Below are 25924 nucleotides of genomic sequence, written 5' to 3'. Positions count from 1 at the left end.
TGCATACATACAAAGTCTTAAATCACGAAATTTCTTCTTTTTAAACTCTAAGACCAGAAAGGGAGAAAAGCTCATTGCTTCTTCAGTGCAAACGTAGTATTAACGCGGGAAAGATGACTTTTCTCAGGGAAAATATCCTCCGTATTTTTGAAGTTCTCTGCACAGAGAAGCACTTTCAGTGGTACAGGAGAGATGCAATTAAGAAAGAATAATAAACAACATACTGTCATTCAGAATTCACTGAATGAATTCTTTCACATGGAAATAATCACTAATAACAAACATGTGCGCTAATTAAGGGGGCTTCCCAGGTGGCTCTTGTGGTAAAGAATCCACCTGCCAAAGCAGGAGACATAAGAGACTGGAGTTCAATCCCTGGGTCGGGAAAATCCCCCGGAGGAGGGCAAGGCAATCCACTCCAGTATTCTTGCCTGGAGAAACCCCACGGACAGAGAAGCCTGGCTGTCTGTAGTCCACAGGGTCACAAAGAGTCAGACACGACTAAAGTGACTTTGCACACACACTAATAAGAATCAGGCATCAACTTAAGAGAGTTTAATAGGCTTCGAAGAAGGGTAAGGTGCTCACATGGAAATGGGTGCAATTCATCCCTGGGGGTTTCCTCAGGTCGACCCCAGGTACTCCAGAGTTAAAGTCAGGGTCTGACTACATCAATCAAAGCAAGAACAACTAACTTCTCACTAGTTTAGGATTATTCCAAAATGTTGCCTGTTAACTAAATAATTTTTGCTTAGATTTTCATAACTATATGGTACTAGAAAAAAAAACCAACAGGCATTTGTCCAAACTTATATTCAACCTTAGTAACTGGACAAGTTTCCTAAGGAGTACAGATCTAAAGGAACTAGTCCAACAACCCCACCTTAATAACTCATTTAGACTAAACATGAATCACCTTCACGAATGGATTGCTCTGAAGTAGAAATGCAGGGACTTGCAGAGTAAGGTATTCATTTTCCCTCCAGTTTAACATAAAAGCCACACACTCCTCAGAAATAACTTGACGAAAAGGAATATCTAAAAATCAAAGAAGAAAGTTGTTGGAATTACTATCATAACATTAAAAGAACAAAGCAAATAGTTGCTCAGATTCCAGCTGAGTAAATTAAAAACAATAGTTACAGGTGGAAAAAATAGAAAAACACTAACATTTTATACTTTTCTTCTAGAAAGTCTAATATTTTCCAATAACAGATTGCCACAGTTTCCACTGCTGCTGCTGCTGCTGCTAAGTCGCTTCAGTCAAGTCCGACTCTGTGCGACCCCATAGACGGCAGCCCACCAGGCTCCGCCGTCCCTGGGGTTCTCCAGGCAAGAACACTGGAGTGGGTTGCCATTTCCTTCTCCAATGCATGAAAGTGAAAAGTGAAAGTGAAGTCACTAAGTCGTGTCCGACTCTTAGCGACCCCATGGACTGCAGCCTACCAGGCTCCTCCATCCATGGGATTTTCCAGGCAAGAGTACTGGAGTGGGTTGCCATTGCCTTCTCTGTACAGAGGAGCAACAGCCTTCAGAGGAAGCATGGCCCTGCAGACCCCCTGATTTCAGACATCTCATCGCCAGAACTGTAAACGAATATATTTTCGGTACTAATATATGGCAGTCCTAGAACAGTTTTCTACACTTCCCCCAATGTTCTTGAGTGAACTCCACATCTGAATTGTTTTAAAAGAAAATTAATTTTTTTCACTGATGGTTAAAAAGTCCTGTAAATATTCTTTTAGAATCTTCCCCACAGTTATTTGAGTACTAAAGTCCTGAAATTTGGCTTTGTGAAAGTGTCTTACCAGGAAGCCTCATTTCCAGATATCCTCGCACCCTACTAATAAGATCAGAAGGAGGTCTCTCTCCTGACTGCCCTGTTCCAGCTTCATGCGTATAAATATCCAAAAGCAGCATCTCATTCAGCATGACCTGACGAAGTTTTGGTGAGAATTCTGTAACCAACTCCAAACAAGCAGCAAACAGCTGTTTAGCATGGGAAAAGTCCTATAAAAAGAATAGCAGAATGGTCTGAATCACCTTTCCTCTGAAGTGAGAAAAATGTCTTTATAAGCACAGAACAAAGAGAAGAATTAATTTAAATGGTGAACACTGGTTATCTCGAGGCGTGAGGCTAGATTATCACCTTTTTACTTATCATCTTTGCATTATTGATTTAATCCAATAAATATTTAATTCTTTTATATATATATATATATACATCCTAAAATTCTGCACACAACCATATTAGCCTATATAACTAATTAATAAAACAAATCAGCTATGATCTAAGCCCTTTCCTACACATTTCCTTCTAATTTTTCCAAAACATAGCCTTTGCTCATTCTCTCTCTCTCCACATGCTCTTATAATCTGGTTTCTATCCCGCATGTCATGAAGAAGAAATGGCTCTTACTAAATAAAAAAACTCCTAATGGCACACTCTACTGAGTACTTTCCAGTTACCTAACTGGACTTCAGGGCTACAGCCCAGTACTGTCCATTCCCTCTAGCTGACATCCTCTATCCCCTTAGCTATCATGACTCCATGAGTCTGGTTCTCATACCAGACTCTTCCATGCCACTGTTTCTTGGACACAATGCCAGACACCCTAGTATATCCTCCTAGCATGATCTATGATGATTCCCAAATCTGTATTTCCAACCCAGACTACTTCGCAAACAGATTACAAATTCCTTATGTAAAATCTACAGAAGTGATTTTAAGGATCTTTGTTTTGTTTTTAGCTTGAAATACAATCTTTTACTAACGTAATACTAAATACAAATAAGAACTATTCATGTTCTCTAATTTTTTGAAAGATATAGAGAAGCAACCATATGTCCAAGACCATTTTTGTACAGTTATGAGGATAAAGGGAAAAGAATAAACCAAGATGCCTTTTCAGATATCCTTTCAGACCTACAATGATGATTTTAAGATCAGAAAAACAAAACTGATCCTGATTCCTGATTTCATCCTAAATTAATAGAGCATATTCTTAACCAGAGGTCAATGTATACTTTTACTCACCTTAACAGTACTGCAGTGCAGACCTTTGGCCATTAGAATGTAAACCAAATCTCTTGTTAAATTGTCTTTAATTCCCAGGATGACATTACTATAGACAAGAGGTAATTCCCACTAGAAGAAATAAAAATACATAAACACACACACACAAAGCCAAATCTAGGTAACAATCCTTCAGTAACAGTCAACTCCATTTAATAAAATCATTCAAAGGTCATTTTTTAAATAGAAAGGAAAATGACAGTTGTGATGAACCGCTAATCAAGATGAACATACCCATTATAATAACCTAGTAATAAATAATTAAATGGATTGGAACTTTCTGAAGGATAGCCTATAGAAATAAAGAAAAATTCTAGGAGTTTAGTATGTATTAATCAATATGATCCTCACAGCAGTTATTATATCTCCATTTCACAAATGAGAAAACGGAGGCACACAAAAGTTAAATAAACTTGCTGAAGACTATACAGCTAATTAAGTATAGCACTGGGATTCACACTCAGGTACTTAGTACCAGAACTCTGGTTCGTAACTCTCAGGCTGTACACTTTCTCATCCATATAAATGAACACAAATAATGACTTCAATGCTATGGAAACCCAACTAAGATTCAGACCAATTTTTCATTTCACTTCACTTGTATGTTCAAATCCCACAGAATATACATCAATTCTAGCTGCTTTTTATCACATTCAGCAGAGAGGGAGTATGCAGCTATATTAGAAACACATTCATATTATTATAGGGGTTTCCCTAGTGGTTCAGCAAGTAAAGAATCCTCCTGCAATGGTGGAAACCTGGGTTCAATCCCTGGGTCAGGAAGATCCCCTGGAGAAGAAAATGGCAACCCATTTCAGTATTCTTGCCCGGGAAATCCCATGGACAGAAGAGCCTGGCGGGCTGCAGTCCATGGTGTTGCAGAGGTGGGATACAACACCATGGATGTACTATGACTACACCTGATGAATAAGATGCATGTGCTAAAGGCAAGTTCCCCATGTTATTATACTTTAACTTTACCTGCATCTGTGAACTATTTCCCTTGTATCTCTAGTTATATTCCACTGAAAGTTTAAAAAGCGGTTTCATTTGCACTTTCCATGTAGGAAAACTTAAGACAACTTCAGAAACATTATCTTGGTATTTTTTTGGGGGGGTGAGGGGGGCATTTTAAAGAAATTATCTAAAGCTTAAAATGTTCTATAAAGAAGTTTTAATGAAGTGATTCAACCCTGCAGGCTTCAGACTCAGAGAGGACATGAAAAAACTAAACCAAAAATACTCTGTATGGCAAGTATTAGCTATAGACTGCACAAATATCATACCTTATACACATATTTACAGCTATACTGAAAATGCATGTAGATGCTCTAACAACAAATGAAACATAAACTCATTTTTAGTTGTTACTGATTTAATATTATTTTTTTTGCCTATTTCATATTTTCTCTGTCAATAGATGTTCAAAATACAATGTCGTGTGACAGTCTTTTGCATTACTGATGAACTATTAACAAATAAAAGGGCTTCTTATTCCCAAAAAGGTCAAGCAACAGCTCTTCTATTAAATTACATCAGAAAACAAGGGTAATTTTCTTATCTGTTCTTAAGAGAGGTTTCTTACCTTATTAGACACTGTCCAGAATTCACGTTCTGAAGTCATACCATGTAATTCAATTAAAATCTGTCGAATCCTCCATGGATCCACTGACAGTATCAGTTGATGTTCCAACTGGCCAATGTTGACACTTGCTGAGGCTAAGAAAGGAAGAAGAGATTTGCATTTAAATAATTATCTGATATGGTATTCATTAGTTACTCATTCATAATCATACAAACATGAGAATGGTAATTTACGGACAGAAACTGTGCACGTTTATAAATATTAGGAGTCTCTCTCATCTTGAAAACTGATTTATCCAACTTAATGCAAACTATGTTTTAACTTCACTCTCATATAAAAAGCCCAACACAACCTGTATTATGTCTTCTTTTAACAAATAAAGATAATGAAAATATAAACCAATAAAAATCAGTAATTTTACATGGAAAGAATTATATGGGATATATGGAAAAATTTAACTTACACAGACAGTCTCCTATTTTTGAACATCCTGTGTTAAAAGCACTTCTAAAATGTTCTGAGTAGTAAACATTAAGAATGTTTTTCGAAGGGAGAGAATGAGAAGGTAGAGGCATTGCGTTCCCAGAGAACCAAGAACTGATCATTAAAACTCCTAATTACAATTCAGCTTTCACATACAGTCTTCAATAATGCATTTCCAAAATTTTATCTGTGATAATATTATTCTTTTCCTTTACGACCGACAGTCAAAGCAGCTTAAATCTAGTGAGATCCAAAGTAGCTACAAGTTCACTCAGTCAACTGAACTCTGTCTCCCCTGCATGTTGAAGTGTTGAAGCTTGTATTTCTTCTTAACAAGCAGCACCATACTTTCTTATTACATTTAAAAAATAAGAGAAAACGATGGAAGAAAATCATCAAATAAATAAGGCAAAAATGGCATGTTGCCAAAGCTGAATGTTTAGCAGCAGACAGTGATATAAAGGCTGAAATGCACGCAAGCCTGCACTACTTAACCACTCCTCTTCCCTCTTGGTGTACAACTTTCAAGAACACAGCAGCAGAGTTACATGGATCTATTTCCCCAGCTAAAATCTTTTATGTATCTAAGCCTATATCTCCATTAACCATAGACTCAGCGATTCCCAAAACTTAACTGCTTACAGAAATATGACCTCAAAAGACAGGTTGTCTATTAGTTACCAGCATTAGTGTAACTAGAAAAAAAAATTAAGACGGCGGCCTCAAATATACTGAGGGGCAAAATGTGCCAAAACCTGAGCCCGGAACGCTCACCTGGGATGTCGTAAAATGAAGTCACGGGTTTAATGCACAGGTTGACCCTGGGGGACCGCTTCCTCATCTGCTCGACAAGCAGCTGCCGCTCTTCGTCTTTCAGCAACGTGATGGAGAGCTCGTGCGAAGAGATCATGAACACGTACTGCAGGTCTTCCAACCCCAGACACACATTCCTACATCAGGAAGAAATATTACAAAACAAAGAGGTGTATAATTTTAATTTGGGAAAAACAATCATATTAACCAATTTTTATTAATAAACTGTTTAAGAGTCACCATTCAATAATTGCAAGACAATAATTTGGAACAGTTTTTAAAATTTCCCTTTGGTCCTTATCTAAAGTTATGATTTCAATGCCATAATATACAAAGAGAGTAACAGCAAGAATCCTGTTTTATGTGGCTACACAAATTTAAACCATAAGTGTTCTCAGCTACCAATTACCACCTGGTTATAAGAAGACAGGCAAGGTAAATGTAAAATGATAAGGAATAAAAGATATTTTTCTCACAGACCTAACTTCAAAATTAAGAAAAAGAAGAAAAGAAAGGTACTTACTTCAAAAAAGCAGCCATGTTTCCTTTCAAAGGTTCTGAAGCTTTTTCTAAATTTATTGATCTTGAACAAACCTAGGAATTTGAGTAATTTTTATTTGAATATGGGTACTTCAAAATAATTATAATACCTTAAAAGTTTAGATTTAAAAACAAATTGTTCTTTCAAACATGGATCAGTCACAGATTTGGTTAAGAAATTTAAGAAATGAGACCAAAGAATAAGATTGCATTATGTGAAGAGGGAGTGGAATGTGACCATTTCAAGAACTGCAGGTAATTTATATGCAGTAAAGAATAATCTATTTAGCATATGAACAAATCCTGCCCAACAAATCCTTGAGTACAAAGTATGTACCCAAATTAAATGGAGTGATAAACTTTAAGAATCAGTAGTTCCTGTCAGAAAAGTGAGAGAAAAGACTCATCGTGGATAGCTGAAAAGAATGATCGATAATGGCTAAAGAACACAGAACCAACAGTTAGGCAGGTAACCAAGGTTTAAAAAATAAACAATGAAAATAAAGAGCAACTTAGCTATGAAAATATTAGTTATCTAAAAATAATACTCTTTAAATATCATTCTGAATTTATTAGGTTGGGCTTCCCACATATTATTTACAAGAAGTCAAAAAAATACATTATTAGTATAAAAGAGCCTAAACTCATGAAATTGTCAGCATTCTCTAATACGTTGACACAAAAGCTAAACTATATAATGTGTACACAGTACTATTCACAAGAGCCAGAAAGTAGAAACAACCCTAATGTCCATCAGGGGATGAACGGACCCTCAAAACAGACACTGAAGAGTAAATATAGCCACTCAGCAGGACACTGTTCAGCTATAAAAAGGAATGAAGTATTGATGGACACTCCAACATGGATGATATGGCTTCAGTACCAGGTGAAAGAAGTCAGTTACAAAAGACTGTATGTTTTATGATTTCATTTATATGACATGTCCAGAATAGGCAAATCTAGACACAAAAAATAGATCAACAGTTGCCTAGGGTTGCAGGGATTGAGAGGAAAATGAGAAGTGATTGCCAATGGTTAAGAAGCTTTCCTGCAGGGGCAGAGAGGAATGATATGTTGGCAAACTGGCTGAGGTGATAGATGCACAACTCTACAGACATACTAAAAATTACACTGAATTGTACACTTGAAATGGGTGAATTGTATATTACTAGCTGGAAACAAAGTCAATTATACAAATTCAATTATAGTTCATTTTAAAAAAAGACTTCTATGGAAAAATTATAACGCTTAAAAGGACATTAAAGAGGCCAAAATAAATCAAGAGCCATACCAGTTCATGGATTAGGATACTCAATATGGTAATGATACTAATTTTCCACAAACTGGCTTTTAAATGTAATGTAATTTCAAACAAATCCAACAGGCTTACTTCTGAAACTTGACAATCTGAGTCTACTGTCTACAAGAAAATGTAAAAAGATAAGCAGAACCAATACAACTTTGGAAAACAAGGTTTGTGCTTCAGATGATACCAAGACAGGGTATGGGGATGACGGACCGGTAAACAAACAGAAAAGCTGTTACAGAATAGAGCAGAGACAGGCCCACACACGTGCGTATGTCTGACACTTGGCATTCAACAGAGGCAGCACTAGAAACCAGTAGAAAAAAGACAAAACTTTCAACAACTGGTACTGAAACAAGTGAGGGAAAAAATGACACCAGATTCCCTACTTCCTATGATATACAAAATTCAATCATAGGTGGATTAAAGACCTAAATGTGAAACAAAGGCTAAGCTCTGGAGTTTTTAGAAGATAAAATACAGGAAAATTTTCAACTACAAGATATGAAAAACTTTCTTAAGCAAGACACAGGTGAAATTCACTAATCTCTTCCTTTATGAGAAAGACTGATAAATTTTATTATCTTAAAATTAAGAATTTTTTTAAAATTATCTTAAAATTAAGAACTTTTAAAATAATAAAAGTTAAAAGTGAAACTCAGAAAACATACTTGCAATACTTAAAATTAGTAAAGGACAGAACACAGTGACCCAGACAGGAAATCTGACAGTGAGATCCTGATGGACAAAAACTCTCATACATGTAGTGGCAAAAACACTTTGAAACTTTATGGTAAAATTGCAGATATACTTTCTCCAGGAATGTAACAGACAAATGGTATGTGGGTGTACCAGGATATAAGTACAAGAATGTTCAAGTAGAATAACCCCAAACTGTAAATAACACAAATGTCCATCATCATAAGAATAAATAAATTGTGGCATGGTTATATAATGTTTTAACATCTTACAGCAATGGGGGAAAAAAAAACTATATCTGCATATAACTTGAAAAAACGTCACATAATATGTTCCCTGAAAGACAATTTATTTTGTATGATTACACTTATGTGGAGATCAAAACAGGTAAATTTAAGAATATTCTTTAAGAGGACATACAAAGGGGATACAACTGTAATGAGAAACGAGGAAATAACTATCACAAAAAAGCAGGGCACGGATTTCTTCAAGGAAAAGCAGAGAGGGTGCGGGAGGACACATTAAGGACTTCGAGAGCATTGGCAGTGTCGTATTTTTGGAACAAAATGATATTAACTGCATTCTATGTACTTCTCTCAAGGTCTGTTACATTAAGACTATTAAAGAGACAGAAAGGTCCAGTAGAAACACAAATTACGGAGCTCACATGAGGGGCAAGAAGTACGATTTAAGCGTTTTTAGAGAGCAGGTGACTGAAGTTTTGGAAGAGAATAAAAGTGGTGAAGAATAATAGAAGTTGAGTGAGCCAAAGACAAAACTTTTGTAAATGAAAACATTAAAGGGAGATCAAGAGAGAAGTCAACGGAGGACTAAGGAAAACCCAGTGAAGAGCTCCAGCAGCAGACCCGGCAGGCAAGCGCAGTCTGTCGGCCGTACCACCCCTGAGCCGGAGAGGCAAGTCGGATGAAGACAGTAAAGAGGGCTCCGGATGTGGCAGCTAAGAAGTCACTGGTAAACTTAAAGCAAAATTATAAAAGAAAGGGGGAAACAAATGTCTTACCTCAAGAAGAAAGTCTATTTTCTCTTTATTAGGTCTAAGAAATAGCTGGTTAAATTGAACACTAATCGTTCTACCTTCTAATACATCACGGACTGTGTTACAGGCACAGACTTTAAAACAGATTTCATCCAGGGCTTCATTTCTGTCAAATACAAAAGTAGATACATTCATTTATTTTTTAATAGAAAGGCATATATTATAAAACTAAAATTACAAGAATGGGTCATTTATTCTTGAGAGGTAAGATTTTTACAATATTCAGGCACAGTAGTAAATAACTAAGTCAATGGGGGAAAAAAAATAAACAGGAAAGTTCTGAATTTACCAATGGATAATTTAGGTATACAGATTAATCTGAATCAAACTAACAGAATCAAACTCCGCTGTGTAAATTTTTACCCAAGCACTTTGAAAAAAAGGATTAGATGAAAATTAAAGTGGCTCCTCTGATCATGTTAACTTTCCATACAGTAAAAATAAAGTAAAATAATTGTGACAGACATACGGGTAATCTGGAGGGATGTTTTTGATAAGTTGGAAATGCACACTTACTCTTTTATATAAAAATCAAAAAGTAATCCACTTACTTACCCCTGTTGAGCTTTCTGAAAGAGTTCCCTTAGGACCGACTGCCGGAACTGGACAGGTAAACTGAAGGTTAAGTTGTCTTCAACAAAGATCTTTATTACCTCCTAGAACACAGACAAAAAACTGCAACTATTTCAAAAATCTTGAAAGTCTCTTTAAAAAAAAAAGTTTTTTTAATAAAATTTTAAGTCTTTCTGTAATAGAAATTACGAAGTAGAGAAAATCATTAAAATATCTTGCTAGGAAAAAAAATAAATAAAATATCCTGCTAGGGAAATCTCTTCCAAAAATTTTAAAATTACATTAAGGGTAAAAATAGCACTCCCCTCAGTTCAATTCAATGGCTCAAGTCATGTCCTACTCTTTGCCACCCCATGGACTGCAGCACACGAGGCCTCCCTGTCCATCACCAACTCCCAGAGCTTGCTCAAACTCATGTCCATTGAGTCGGTGATGCCATCCAACCAATCTGTTGACCCCTTCTGCTCCCACCCTCAATCTTTGCCAGCATCAGGGTCTTTTCCAATGAGTCAGTTCTTCGCATCAGGTGGCCAAAGTATGGGAGTTTCAGCTTCAGCATCAGTCCTTCCAATGATATTCAGGACTGATTTCCTTTAGGATTGACAGGTTTTGTCTCCTTGCAGTCCAGGGGACTCTCAAAAGTCTTCTCCAACACCACAGTTCAAAAGCATCAACTCTTCAGCGCTCAGGTTTCCTTATGGTCCGACTCTCACACGCACACATGACTATGTGAGCAGGGTCCCCACAGAGACTAACCTAGACGTGCCTGTGAGTGTCCCGAGTCTGGTGGAGGTGCAGTCAACAGTCTGGCCTCAGGCCAAGCACAGGGAAGGAACACAGCCCCACCCAGCAACAGAAAACTGGATTAAAGGTTTACTGAGCATGGCCCCGCCCATCAGAACAAGACCCAGTCATCCCCCCAGTGTGTCTCTCCCATCAGGAAGCTTCCATAGGCCTCTTATCCTTATTCATCAGAAGGGAGACAGAATGAAAACCAAAATCACAGAAAACTAACCAAACTGATTACATGGACCACAGCCTTGTCTAACTTAATGAAACTATCAGCCATGCCATGTAGGGCCACCCAAGACAGATGGGTCATGGTGCAGAGTTCTGATAAAATGTGATCCACTGGAGAAAGGAATGGCAAACCACTTCAGTATTTTTGCCTTGAGAACCCCATGAACAGTATGAAAAGGCAAAAGAACCCCCCTACCCTTCTTTAAAATTGGAGATCATGGGCCAAAAGTGAGAGGTGAGAAAAGAATCATCAAGTAGTAATTCAGCTATGTTATTAGATAGAGACTTTTAAAATTCCTCTCCTCCACTTTAAACATGATTTCATACAACAAACTTTTTAAAACGTTAAAACAAAGAGAAATATTTCAGCTAGAAAAAACGTGTGCTAAGAAACTAGTCTAATCAAGTTAAATGGTTTAAAATATATTAGTGAACTGTAGAAAATTTGTCATTCTAATAAATGATATTACCACAGTCTTTTTATATTTTTTCTCAGTTGTTTATCAGTTCCTTATCAAGCAATGGAAGAAAGTAGGGATGACAGTGTGGGGATTTCTGGAAACAGCTAAATCAGCTCTACAACAAGAGCACTAACAAAAATGGTTTCAAACTACAGAGCGACCACTATTTCACTTCCACAGCAAAACATGAGCTACATGGGAGCAAGCAAGTCACTTCCCAATGTTGGAAGACCTGCTTGTTACAGCTGTTCAATAGCTCATCAGCCACAGAGAGAGTCCTATCCCCCCGCCCCCAAAAAAGCTAAATACGATTTCTAAGACACTCCTGTATATACAGCTAAAGTGATAAATTCCAGAGTTGCAACAAAACCGCTCTTTCCCCTTCCCCAGCTATCCATTACACTACTTCCTGAGTTATACATTTGGTCCTTTATTATATCTATGGTAACATGCGGGCTTCCCTGATGGCTCAGCTGGTAAAGAATCCACCTGCAATGCAGGAGCCCTGGGTTCAATCCCTGGGCTGGGAAGATCCCCTGGATAAGGGCATGGCAACCCACTCCAGTATCCTTGCCTGGAGAATCCCCACAGACCAAAGAGCCTGGCGGGCTACAGCCCAGGGAGTCGCAGAGTCAGACAGGACTGAGCGACCCAGCGCGGCCCACACGGCGACATGCGCCCACCTGACTGACACGCTCGCCTGCACAGGCCTCACTGTGCCTGGAACCTTCTTAAAGATTCCATACCTTTGCATAATTCATTACCACTCCCCATAAGCCTGTACTAGGGATATGTAACTGAAAGATCTCTTGTGCTTGAGAACTTCACCTATATCTGAAACCTACCTTCAAGAAAGTTTACTTTTCTTCCCTAGGGCAAATCAGAATTGGCAAAAAGGGGGCCAGAGGGAGAGAGAGGGAGCACTGTCCCCTCCCTTCTTCTATTTTCTCTGAAGAAAAAAAAACTCTAGCTGAGAAAAGAGAACTAAAAACCTAGGCTAAAAGTCCATTGTGGAAAAAAAAAAGTCCATTGTGGAGACACAAAACTTACAGGCATGTTAGAGCACTGTCATTTCATAATTCCTGTTTTGAATTTAATAAGATGAAGGTACTGTTCTCTTTCTAGAATGAAGGCTTTCTGAAAAAGATTTTAAAAGTACAAATCCTAACTCCCAGTGATTTTCATTACAAAGCTACAGATATATACTCAGAGAGGGCAACAAAAAATCTCAACAGACTAATTTAAGCTCTTTTCATGAGTAAAGCTGAGATGACAACCAGCCTCCCTGGAAAAGGGGGCTACTGTAATAGACTATCCAAACCGACCAAAAACGCTCTGCTCACCCTCTCCTTCAGTCTTACTGTTCGCAGTGGCTAATAAGGTCAGGCTGGAAGACCGTACTTCCAGATCTTTAGCCTCCATAAAACCAAAAGTTCTCTACCTGTAATTTTAAAAGTTAAAAGTTCTGCCTACAGAGTTTCTTACAGAATATACTTAAAATGGGCAAATTTTATACCTTCAAGAAAGGATAATTATCAGTAATATGAGTCAACATCTATCCAGTGCTCTGCCTTAAGAGTTTATAAACTATAACTTTTCATTTGATTCTCATAAAAAGCTTTATTATTACAACTATTTTATAGACCAGTCTATTTGACGTGCCCCAAATGGGACAACTGTAAATGGTAATGTCAGGATTTGAACTCGGTTGTCTGGTTTCCAATGCTTTCCAATGACACTACTGTATCCCCGTCATACATCTTACCTGATAGTTGCCAGTTCTCAAACAAATATGGACCTGACTATATGGAGTCAACTGCTGAGTTGTACTATCAGAGGAAGGTACGAGAACATCACATGCTTGACAATAGCCAGCTAACCGCTTCTCATCTATGGTACAATGAAGAGATAATGAACCTATCTGTAAAGTAAGAGGTATACATCATTATCCATCAGTGTAACAGAAAGAATAGTCTAGCACCCATTTATTGCATTTTAACAGTATAAGAAAATGCCAATGGAAAATAGGAACCATAAAAAATGAAGTTAAAGGTTTAGAGCAGGGGTCAGCAAACTATTGCTAACAGGCCAAAACCAGCCCATGTCCTGTTTTTATAGATTCCATGACCTAAGAATAATCCTTAGTGTCATAAAGGGAGGAAAAAAAAAAAATTAGGACTATGCCACAGAAACTGTATATGCCCCAACAAAGCCTAAAGTATTTATAATTTAGCCCTTTACAAAAAAATTTACTGACTGCTGGCTTAGTTTTCAGGCCAACATAAAAAGGTAGACATTATTATCACTCTCTGTAGGTATAACAACAATTAAGATACTAACAAAGAATGAAAACTGGGAAGCAACCTAGATGCCCATCAGCAGATGAATGGATAAGGAAGCTGTGGTACATATACACCATGGAATATTACTCAGCCGTTAAAAAGAATTCATTTGAATCAGTTCTAATGAGATGGATGAAACTGGAGCCCATTATACAGAGTGAAGTAAGTCAGAAAGATAAAGAACATTACAGTATACTAACACATATATACGGAATTTAGATAGATGGTGGCGATAACCCTATATGCAAAACAGAAAAAGAGACACAGAAATACAGAACAGACTTTTGAACTCTGGGGGAGAACGTGAGGGTGGGATGTTTTGAAAGAACAGCATGTATATTATCTATGGTGAAACGGACCACCAGCCCAGGCGGGATACATGAGTCAGGTGCTCGGGCCTGGTGCACTGGGAGGACCCTGAGGAGTCGGGTGGGGAGGGAGGTGGGAGGGGGGATCGGGATGGGGAATACATGTAACTATATGGCTGATTCATGTCAATGTATGACAAAACCCACTGAAATGTTGTAAAGTGATTGGCCTCCAACTAATAAAATAATATTAAAAAAAAAAAAAAAAAAGAATGAAAACTGTTTAAAAAAAAAAAGATTAAAATACTTTAAAATGTTGATACATACACTTGGCAGAGATTTAAAGGGGGACAACAAAGAAAACTCAATCTTCACTCAACCAGAAAAAATAGACATGCTTCCACCGAAACAGAAAAATTTTTAAGACATATTTTTTTTTTTAAATTAAAGCTTTAAAAAAAGAAAAATTGAAGCTTTAAATTACTATACCCATAATGCCATAAAATTAGAAATCTGATGAGTTCCCCAGGCAAATTAAAATGAGAATTCCCAACAAAGTATATCTCTAGTGCATTTACTCAATGTTTCTGGTGAAGAAAGGAAAGATTGAAATGGGAATTTTTCTGCCACCAGGCATATAAAAACCTAGTTATACACTTTAAAATTCAGTTGTGTGAATCATAAAAAGAAAAATGCAAACAATAAACACATGAAAACATTTGCCCTACTAGGAATTAAGGAAACACAACTATTTTAAAGGTATTCTAGATAAATATCAAATTAGCAATTTAAAAAACTTCACTCTGATAGCAGAGCCCTCAGAGAAATGTACCTAGAAATCAATTTGGCTTTGTATATTACATCCTTTAAAAAAATTAATGGCCACTGACATGGTTAATTCTACTTGCAGGAATTTAACTTTATCTAAAATTCAAACAAAAATTTATGCTTGGAGATATAAATTTTGCAACTTTATAATAAATAAGAACAGCAAACTATCTAAATGCTCAAACATTAGGAAAATCATAGCACATCTATATACAACAGAAAAGGATAGATACATTTAAAATATCTAACATTTTAGCAAGATACAAAATAGCATGAGCTTAACTGTATAAAAACACAAAGAACAAAAACTGGGGGGAAAAAAAAGCTAAAACCATAAAAGGAAGGGGTTATTTCCAGGCAGTAGTATTACAGATTTTTTTAAATATTTCCATTAGTTTTTTGATCAAATTTACTACAATGAACAATTTTTTAATCATCAGAAAAATGAAAGCCAAAAAATATATAGATGTTTTAAAGGATTGAAAATCATGTGACTGTTATGACTGTATTTACCTCTGCAATTAGTTCTTTGGTTCTAAAAAATTTTTCTCTGGCATTTTCATAGACAGCTGGATTTGTAGAGCCTTGCTGGAAGTATGCTGCACCCAAATCATAACACACCTAAAATGGTAATCAGTGATTTTTCATGAACTTAAGAGCTAACAAAACTCAAAATCACCTTTATCTCAGCAACACAGTTACACATGTAGCAAAAAAGAAAACAATGTTTTAATGAGCAGTAAAACAGTCAATGTTCTTAGTCACAAGCAACAGAAATCAACTCTGACTGACTTAAGGGGATTTAACTACAGAATTATTGGGAAAGCCAAAGAATCAGGCCTGGAAAACGAGATGGAAGGCAAGCAGCCAGAACAAGAGCCGCAACCCAACTCCACAGATCTGGCGACTGCGGCCACCACGACCAGACACTGCAGGCAGCGGCTCCACCCCTGCCAGGGCTGCCTCGGGAACTAGACTTCCCTGTCACTGCTGCAGTTACTCACCATCGCAATGGATTCTCCATCATCCCTGAAACTTCACTGACTGACTAGCGAGCTCCCACGTGCGTGCTAAGTCGCTTCAGTCATGTCTGACTCTTTGCGACCCCATGGACTGTAGCCCGCCAGGCTCCTCTGTCCCTGGGATTCTCCAGGCAAGAGTACTGGAGTGGGTAGTCATGCCCTTCTCCAGAGGATCTTCCCAACCCAGGGATCGAACTCACATCTGCTGTGGCTTCTGCATTTGCGGGCAGATTCTTCACTGCTGAGCCACCAGGCGAGCCCAGCTAGCTCCTAATTCAGTCTAAATGTCTCTGTCACACCGTTGTGACGTGCCTGCCCTCCAGCAGGATAAGGCTAGAGAACACTAATATTTGGAGTTGTCAGTTTTATTATAGGAAACAGGCTCTCCCTCCCATCAAGTCTCAGAAGGTAGGGAATTCTTCTAACAATGAAAAAGGGGACAGTCACAGGAGTGTCTCCAAAAGGGTAGGAGGGGCAAATGTCTACTATCAAAGAACTGGCCAGAATAAAACACTGAGAAATATGAACGAATGAGTATAAAATGACAGCGCATTTCCAGTTGTCTTTTTCTAACAGAATCTGCATATTTTTCCAGGAGCATTCCTAAACAGACACCTCAGTTCAGTTCAGTTCAATTCAGTCGCTAGTCATGTCCGACTCTCTGCGACCCCATGGACTGCAGCACGCCAGGCCTCCCTGTCCATCACCAACTCCCAGAGTTCACCCAAACCCATGTCCATTGAGTCGGTGATGCCATTCAGCCATCTCATCCTCTGTCATCTCCTTCTCTCCTGCCCTCAATCTTTCCCAGCATCAGGGTCTTTTCCAATGAGTCAGCTCTTCGCATCAGGTGGCCTAGATTTACCCAATGAAGAATTCAAATACTGAGTTGAACTTGGCCATTTTATTGAATAAGAATACTAAGGCCCAGAAAATGACATTTCTACTTGAAAGCATATAACTAAGCACTGGCGGAGTCCAAACCTGAAGCCAGACCCTCAGGTTCCTAATATTCTATCTCAGATTTACTCCTCACAAGGCCGACTGGTCTGCCTTCTCAATCTGACTTTTTTAAAAAGCCTTCAACTTATTCCCCCAAGTAGGAGAAAGTTCAAACCCCACAGCCTGATTTTCAAGGATCTCAGAATCTGGACTGCCCTTTCTCTCCAAACCTCTATTCTTCTCTATTTCAATCACACCAGTTTTCTCAACTCCCCATACACATCAGATGTAGAATTAAATTTCATTCCACACCATTTATTTCCATTTGCACCAAACCAACCTGAGCCAACAGATACTCATTCCTCTCTCAAACTCCTAAGCTGTAAGTCTCTGATATTCCTGACCAAACTACTCTTCACTGATACGGACTACAGATACTATTTTGTCCTGTTCAACAAATCAAGATTAATTCTTCCTCAGCCTCTCGAATACTGCTTTACAGTATTTAATCCACACTTAATGTTGGGCAGATTTCCATTCTAAAGTGCTTCCTTCCATCTAGGATAAAGGAGTGCTAAAGTTTAAAATAAAGTATGTGTGTGTATATAACAGAGAAAGATTTATATACACACAAGCACACCTATATTTGCACACATGTTATAGACACACATAATTCCCCTTTCCAGGCAAACACAGAGTTGTTGTTGCTGTATAGTTGCCAAGTTGTGTCCAACTCTGTCACAACCCCATGGACTGTAGCCCACCAGGCTCCTCTGTCCACGGGATTCTCCAGGCAAGAACACTGGAGTGGGCTGCCATCTCCTTCTCCAGCGGATCTTCCCACCCATGGATCAAACCTGCGTCTCCTGCATTGGCAGACAGATTCTTTACTGCTGAGCTACCTGGGGAGCCTGTGAAGTGGTTACCAACTGCCAATGCCTCATGACTCCGACTCCTACTCTATGAGACGCCATCTCGGCAAGTCTTGAGAAGGGATTATCTTTAACTTCAGAACCAGCTAATCTGAAAAGGTACCTCTCAACCCTTTTAAAAGTCAGAGCTATTTCAGCTCTTTCAAGATTGGGAAATAATGATAAAAGAAGTCATGCCAGACATCCCTGGTGGCCCAGTGGTTAAGAACCTGTCTGCCCATGCAGGGGACGTGGGCTGGACCCCTGGTTCAGGAAGATTTCACAAGCCTTGGGGCAACTGAGCCCATGTGCCACAACTACTGAGCCTGTGCTCTAGAGTCTATGAGCCGCAACCACCAAAGCCCATGAGCCTGTGGTCCACAAGGACAGAGTAGCCTCCACTCGGCGTAACTAGAGGAGGCCCGCAAGCAGCTACAATGAACCAGCGCAGCCAAAAAGATTAGTTTTTTAAAATGCTATGCCAATTCACACAATGAAGAAAATATAGAACATAGAAGGCTCTACTGTAGTGGCAATCATTAATTCTTTTAAAATTTCTATCATACTCAAGATTCTGGGCTAGAAAGTAAGGAAGATACAAATACAAACATATTTTAAAAAAGAGAGACCTCAGAGAGTTTATAATCAAGCAAGGAAAAAGAAGCTATCAATATATACAATATCTACCAACAAAAAACAACTGAAAGCAACAAAGAAACTAGGGTGCAGAGCTACAGAGAGCAGGCAGACTTAAGATCCCTGAAAACCCAGGGATTTCTCTAGGAGCCTTACATTTTTCAAAATCTAGCACAGTATTAGTTTTGTTTTTTCAGTCTGATTAGATTTTTTACAATGTAAATGAATTGTTAGTCAGTTCATTCATATTATTACTCCTTGCATTCTCAGTCTCTTAAATATAACCAGGAAACTAGTTTGGAGACAAAAGATCATAAGAAATTTTCCTTCCATTTCTTTCAGAAAAATTTCAAGAGAAGTCTTATAAAATTCACAATTAAAAACAATGCAAAGTTTTAATAACATCAGAAGTAAAATCAAAGGGACAAGGGCAGAAATAAACTCTAATTAAAAATATAAGGATGATTTTATGTAAGATTTTCCAAAATTTTGCCATGCATTGATTAAACACTGAAATAAATACCTGGCACTGCATCTCCTCGGTTTTGATTTTCAATCCAGCAGTGGAACTCTCAGTTTCTCCATTGACCATGCCTGGCTCCACGGCCAGTAAGTCTAGTGTTCTCATTGTGTGGACATAAAGATCCTTGTTTAACTTAAGGGCTGCCTCTAGTACCAGGATAGAATCAGAAGCTTGTTCTTTTAGCTACAAAAGTTCAATAAACAAAATTTTAAAACACAAAAATGGCAGTACTGGACTACAGCAACCAAAAATATTTACAGGATACTTAGCAGCTTAATGTACTAGTAGTCTGTTTTAAAAATGCATCTAACATAGCAAGAGTGAAATTATATTTGCTAAAATTATCTTCAGATTTTAAAATTCAGAAGGTTCCTATTGTGAAATTGAAAACACAAATTTGAAAAGATTGAAATTTTTCTTTTATATAAAAGTTACTGATGAAAAATGCTTACAATTTTATACCATTTCATTGATGTATTCAAGAAATGTTTTGTATGCTTCAATGTGCCAGTCATTTTTACTAGGCATTAAATAATAACAACAACACAGGTATTTTGCTTCCACATTCAAAATACATCATCTGTTGTATATAGATACAGACAGTCTGTTATCTTCCTTCTCCTTTCCCAGTCTCTGCACTTTGGGTGGTATCTCTGATACATTGTAGGTATTAAATAAAGAATTAAAGAGATCATTTTTAAATTATGACTTCTACTTTTATGTTGACTATGTTAAAAGCAATCTTAAAAATAACTATTTTTCTGAATATAGAAGTAGTTTTAGGGAATTTCTGGCAGTCCAGTGGTTAGCAGTTGGCACTTTCACTGTAGTGGCCTGGATTCAATCTGATTGAGAAACTGAGATCCCAAAAGCCACACAGCATGGCCCAAAAAAAAAAAAAAAAAAAAAGGAACGTGTCAATTTAGAATATTATCAAATTACCTTCTAACAGTCAAAGTCTAAATGTCATCACATCGAGACCATGCCAAGTCTTAATATATAACATTAGAAGCAGCACCTATACATGCTCTAAATATAATACATCCTCTAAATATAATACATCCCAGAAAGGTTACAGTGTAACCAATACCAATGCTCACCACTTTCAAAATATTTTCCGTTAGCTCTTTCTCCTGTTGCATCTGATTCATACTAAAAGAGAAATGATAGAAGAGTATCACCTATTACTTGAAAGACTGAAAATTCAAAACTTAAAGATCATTCTTGACAGTGAGGCTGAATTTAAATAAATAAAAATGCTTCTAATACTACTTTTCATGCTTAAACTCAATTATGATGATGCCCCTTTTATTTTTTCATTTGCTTTGCATTAAAAAAAAAACCCTCAATTTCAAAATAAAACTTTCTGGCAGTAAAAGCTCATTTATATCAAGTTAGAAACTACACTCTAGCTCCAAATTTGGGTAAGTTGCTACTACTTGGAATTTAAGAACTAGGTTTGAAACTCCAGACCTGATCAAACTATTGTACTTAACTTTTGCACTCTAAATTAAAATTTCCCACATACAAAACAAACATATCTCTTTCAAGTAAATTTAATTAAATGAAAACAATCTTAATTCCCAGAAGCAGGTCAGCTAACATTAAGATGAAAGGCATAGTTTACAAAGTGCTCCCCTCCTTTTTCAGAGCTCTCTACTCTAGTTATCCAAAGCCCTGATTTGCTCACCCTTCTAACCCCTCCAAACCTACCTGCATGCAGGCCTTCTGCCCTCTGATTTCTGCTTTATTCCTTCTGTACCAAGAGTTCTTAAAAACTTGCAAAATTAAAAAAAAAAAACCTGACAAAAAAGTGCCAAGTAAGGGTCTTTATTGGCCAACTTACACACTTAACTGAGGAGGTCCAGGTTTTGCCTGTTTAACAGGAAAACTACTTTGAACAATTGTCCTAATTGCCCTTAAAAAAAAAAGACAAATAAAAACAAAATTTAATACATTATGTCACTTCAAGTATTTTTTAGTACTTCCTAGAAAACTTATAAACTATCCAAAATTCTGACATATAATAAAAACTTTATAAGTCATCCACGTCTCTATCAGAATGCTTTTCATCTATGCAGTCATAATTTTCTCCACCATCTCACTATTCCCAAGATCCTCTGACAGATCCCTAGAATGACTTAAAAGCACACCCCTGAAGTCAGAATGCAATTAAAGCCAGGCAGCCCAGCATATTTTAGGCTTATGAAAAATTTACCATCTGTTGTAGAGAAGGATGGCCATGGCAGTGGTTGGAGGCAAGGTGGCCAGATCCATGTCCATGTGCTTCGTCCCTGGAGGAACTTTACTGATGCACAGCAGTTCATTCAGCAACATATTCAACACTGGAACAGACAAACTTAAAAGGGAAGAGTCAGAGGACATGTAAGCTGTGCAAGTACGCAATGCACAATTCAGTGTCTTTGCTAAAAATAATTAAATCGTTTAAGTAGTAAATCCACGGGGCCATTCTATTAATCTGTCTCAACAACGTAACTGAAAATTTACCAAAAGATCTTTTAAGTTTTTATTATGAAAAGAATTTAAATACATACAAAAGTAGACAGAATAATATAATACACACCAGTGTGCCCATCATCCAGCCTCAACAGCTATCAACTGATGGCCAATCTTGTTTCCTCTCTACTCTCACCCACTTCCCTCCTTTCCTTATTACTGTAAAGTAAATTCCCAATAGTAAATCATTTCTTCCCAAGTATTTCAGAACATATCTCCAAAAAATTACCTCCTAACATAATGACAGTATAAATTTCACATCTAAGAAATTATTGTTTATCATCAAATATCCAGTCAAGTGCTCAATTTTCCAACTCTATCATTTACATCATACTGTTCTGCACACATTGCTATCTGCTGCTAAGCCTTGAGTCTATTAACAGATAAGCTCCCCCTTAGAGAGCAAACCGTTTTTTTTAATCCTACTATTCAATGCTGGAAAACATATGGTGAAAAAAGTGTTCAAATACTACTAGTGTTAGTATAAACGAATACAACTCTCTGGAAATGCAATCCAGTATATGCATAATGCACTTTAACAATGTTTACACCACTTGACCTGGCAATTTAACAATCTATACTAAGGACGCAACTCCCGAAATTTATATAAAGCTTATGGACAAAGACATTTTAAAGCTCTATGATTTATAAAAATGAAAAACTAGAGAAAAACTAAAAAAAATGTCAATAGAGGAACAATAAATTATCTATACAATGGATAATCTCCAAAAACCAAACTAGTGAAATGCTCATGATATCCTGCTATATGAAATAAAATAAAAATAAAAACAAAACAAAAAATCAAAACAGTATACAAGGTATGTTCACAACTTTGTTTAAAAATATAGGGAGGAAAACCAAAATAAAAAAATATATATATACGGAGGAAAACAACAAAAATTACACAAAAATGTTAAAAACACTTCTTTCCCCTTCCCTATTATTTCTTATTTTCTGAATTTCTCCAAATATTCTATAAGGTATTTCTCTTTAAATTGTGAGAAGGAGGTGAAAACAAATTATTACATAACTATGCATTTGAAATATTTATTTATAAACAAATAACCACTGATTCTAATAAGATAGTTTAAAAGTTTAAGAGACAGTGATTGATTTATGACCAGTAAAATTAAATGAATTATTTAACAAAGATAATATGTACCATAGTATTATGTACAATTCATCATTAATTTTTATTTATTTTCCTCAGATATGCAAAAGTAAAATGAAGATTTAAAACTGTTCAGGCGTGGATTTTCTCTACTTAGCACATCAAAAAAATAAAAATAATAAACTGGCTCATTATTGATAACACCAAGTTTATACTTTGAAGGTGATTTAAATTCATTCAACAGTCAAATATTTTCTTATACTTTTTGAAAAATACTTGCATAATTTACCAAGAATACACAGAAAAGTAGTTTTCACTTTAAAGACCAGTATTATAAGAACACATACTGAAATAAACCAAAATATCTAAGAGTTCTCAAAATAAATTCATTTACATCTTTTATAAAATTCATTTAAATCTTGTATACCTTTTCTCTAATACGTCTAAGTCCCATTTCAAATGTGCAGCAACTTTAAGAGCAAGTAGCTTTAAAACACGATTTCTCTTGTTATCAGGCGGAGGTTGAACTTGGTTTTGCTCGTTAACTGAAGGTTTGGAAGCCTGTTCCAAAAACTGGACTATAAGCTGAACTGGTGCAGGATCTAGGATTTAAAAGAAAGCAATTCTTGAACTTAAGGTCTAATTATGAATATGCAAAAGGATTCACCATATTGGTTTCTGGCCACAAAAGGAACCCAAATAAGCCAATAGGCACATGAAAAGATGATCCGTATCACTATTTGAGAACTGCAAATCAAACTACACTGAGGAATCAATCACCTCACAATGGTGAGAATGGCCATCATCTAAAAGTCTACAAATATGAAAAACAATACAGACGTTAGTTTAAAAAATTAATTAATTTTTAGTAATTATTGGAATGGAAATAATAATAATAACCTGGAATGGAAAATAATTTTAATTAATATTATCCAGCAATCTCACTCCTGGGCATATGTCCAGAAAAGATGAAAGCTAATTCAAAAAGATACATGCACACCAGCACTCACAGTGGCACTACTTACAACAGCCAACACATTGAAGAAACCTGTGTGTCCACCAACAGATGAATGGATAAAGAATGTGCAGTACATATACACAGTGAAACAATACTTGGTCATAAAAAAGAATGAGATTATACCATTTGCAGCAACATGGATAGACCTAGAGATTATCATACTAAGTAAAGTAAGTCAGAGAAAAAGAAATGTCATATGACATCACTTTTATGTGGAATTAAAAATAATAAAACAAATGAACTTACAAAATAGAAATAGAGTCAGAAAGAAAACAAATTTATGGTTACCAAAGGAGTTGGGGGTTAAGGATAAACCAGGAACTTGGGACTAAGAGATACACACTATACATGAGATAGACAACAAGGACCTACTATATAGCACAGGGAACTATATTCAACATCAACATATTGAACTATATTACATATCAATATATCAAAACTACACAGCACAGGGAACTATACTCGATATTGAACTATATTCAAATAGGTTATTTTAATAACCTGTAACAATCCACTCCAGTATTCTGGCCTGGAGAATCCCATGGCTATAGTTCATGGGGTCGCAAGAGCGACACGACTGAGCGACTAGGCACATGCACAATGGAAAACAATCTGAAAAGAACAGGTAAATACATATAACTGAACCACTTTACTGTACACCCAAATCATCATAAATCAACTAGTCTTCAACTTTCTTGAAAGTTAAGGGGTAAAAAAGGGGATCCAAACAGTTGTGTAGTTACAATGACTAAGGATTATGATTCACAAGAAGTGCGCCTGGCTATTAAAACTAAAGATCAGGAAGGATGTAAGAAGGAAAGATAACAGATTCTTGCAGACGAAAGCACTTTAGAGGACAGAACATAATAGTTACAAATTCCAGTTCAGCAAACAACAATTGTCAATTAGGGGAAAGAAATGCCATGTTTAAAATTTTTGCTTTAACGCTTAATTAGTGGGACCTACCTCAAGTTACCTCTCTGCACCTGTTTCTGTCTATGCAAAATAGAGGATCACCTACCTATCATGAAGACGGAATTATACAAGAATGCAGATATGAAGCATGAAGCACCCAGAAACACTCAGCCAACGTTCATCAAAAGCAATGAATTAAAAGCACATTAATACAATACAGTGGTAAAACCGCCCACGTGAAGTACACCAACTTCTCGCCCAGGAATCTCCACCAGTTATGGCCAGCAGATTAGACTGAACAAGCCACATCTGGATTCGAACTCTGTCAGCAAAATTTCATCCAAGGAATTCACCTTTTCAGGCCAATACCTCTTTCCAGAAATATCCGTTATTTCCCACCTTCCCTAAACGGCACTCCTGAACTGCGGTATCAATCATGAACATCATTATAGAATAACCATCTTGAAACTGTGATAGCATTTTCTGCCTTCAGAAGTTTTCGCTTTGATTTACAGCCCAACTTTGGAATAATTGAGTCAGCAGAATCCCCTCGTTGAGAAATAAAACAGTTAAAATAAGGACCTAAGATAGTTATTAAGCGTCAGGACCAGCCTCTGAACAGCTGATGCGCAGACCGCATTCCCTGCCCAAACTGTCCGGGTTTCAGCCCCATGGGAGGGTTGAGGCCCCAAGCCGAGCACGGTCACAAGGCCACCAGAGAGGCGACAAGACGGCAAACACGAAAAGGGGGAGGGCGCGGGAGGGTCTCTGTTTCCCGCTATTCTTATTGCCTCCCGCAGCTGCGCCCCGCGCGGGCCTGTGTGATGCCCAGTCAGAGACCGGGCGGCGCCAGAGCTCGGCCCCGAGGCCCGCCTCCCCGGACCGCGGAGTCGCGGCCGAGGAAGGCGCGGGGCGGTGGGAGCCCCGAGGGCAGTCCCCGGGCCACGGGCGCCGCGCTTACCCGGGCAGGGCTTGCGCAGGTGTTTCTCCAACAGCGACTCCTGCAGCAGGAACTCAAACCAGGAGGTCTGCGGCGGGGTGCAGGGGCGGCTGGAGGTGGCCGCCTCCCGGTCCGCCGCCTCCGCGCTCATCCTGCCCCCGCCGCCGCTACCCCCAGGGACGCTTCCTGGCTCCAACCTGACGCTCGGACGCGGGACCCTGGGGGCCCCTGACGTGCGGAACTGCCCGGAAGCGAGAAGGCACGCGGAACGTCCCGGAAACCAACACAACCCAAAATG

At 37.7% G+C, this 25924-nt stretch overlaps 1 protein-coding gene across 2 annotated transcripts in view; it reads right to left on the bottom strand.

The window, feature by feature from the left end:
* The window catches only part of INTS8 (integrator complex subunit 8), a 41928-nt gene extending 16004 nt beyond the window's left edge, over window positions 1-25924 (bottom strand). Inside the window, exons 1-16 of one of the 2 annotated variants that reach the window (XM_065902471.1) lie at window positions 25648-25924; window positions 23181-23355; window positions 21344-21484; window positions 20972-21043; window positions 20226-20277; window positions 19126-19308; window positions 15605-15712; window positions 13379-13534; window positions 10115-10215; window positions 9524-9665; window positions 6481-6551; window positions 5919-6094; window positions 4662-4795; window positions 3038-3148; window positions 1809-2010; window positions 917-1038 (exon numbers count right to left, since the gene is read on the bottom strand). In XM_065902471.1, coding sequence (XP_065758543.1) covers window positions 917-1038; window positions 1809-2010; window positions 3038-3148; window positions 4662-4795; window positions 5919-6094; window positions 6481-6551; window positions 9524-9665; window positions 10115-10215; window positions 13379-13534; window positions 15605-15712; window positions 19126-19308; window positions 20226-20277; window positions 20972-21043; window positions 21344-21484; window positions 23181-23355; window positions 25648-25777 — 2076 coding nt within the window. In that variant the 5' untranslated portion in view covers window positions 25778-25924. The remainder of the gene's footprint in view (window positions 1-916; window positions 1039-1808; window positions 2011-3037; window positions 3149-4661; window positions 4796-5918; window positions 6095-6480; window positions 6552-9523; window positions 9666-10114; window positions 10216-13378; window positions 13535-15604; window positions 15713-19125; window positions 19309-20225; window positions 20278-20971; window positions 21044-21343; window positions 21485-23180; window positions 23356-25647) is intronic. The other variant, XM_065902473.1, reaches the window with a different exon arrangement.

The sequence above is a fragment of the Muntiacus reevesi genome, chromosome 12, assembly GCF_963930625.1.
Source record: "Muntiacus reevesi chromosome 12, mMunRee1.1, whole genome shotgun sequence".
Taxonomy (NCBI): domain Eukaryota; kingdom Metazoa; phylum Chordata; class Mammalia; order Artiodactyla; family Cervidae; genus Muntiacus; species Muntiacus reevesi.
This window is presented reverse-complemented; position numbering and strand designations above follow the sequence as displayed.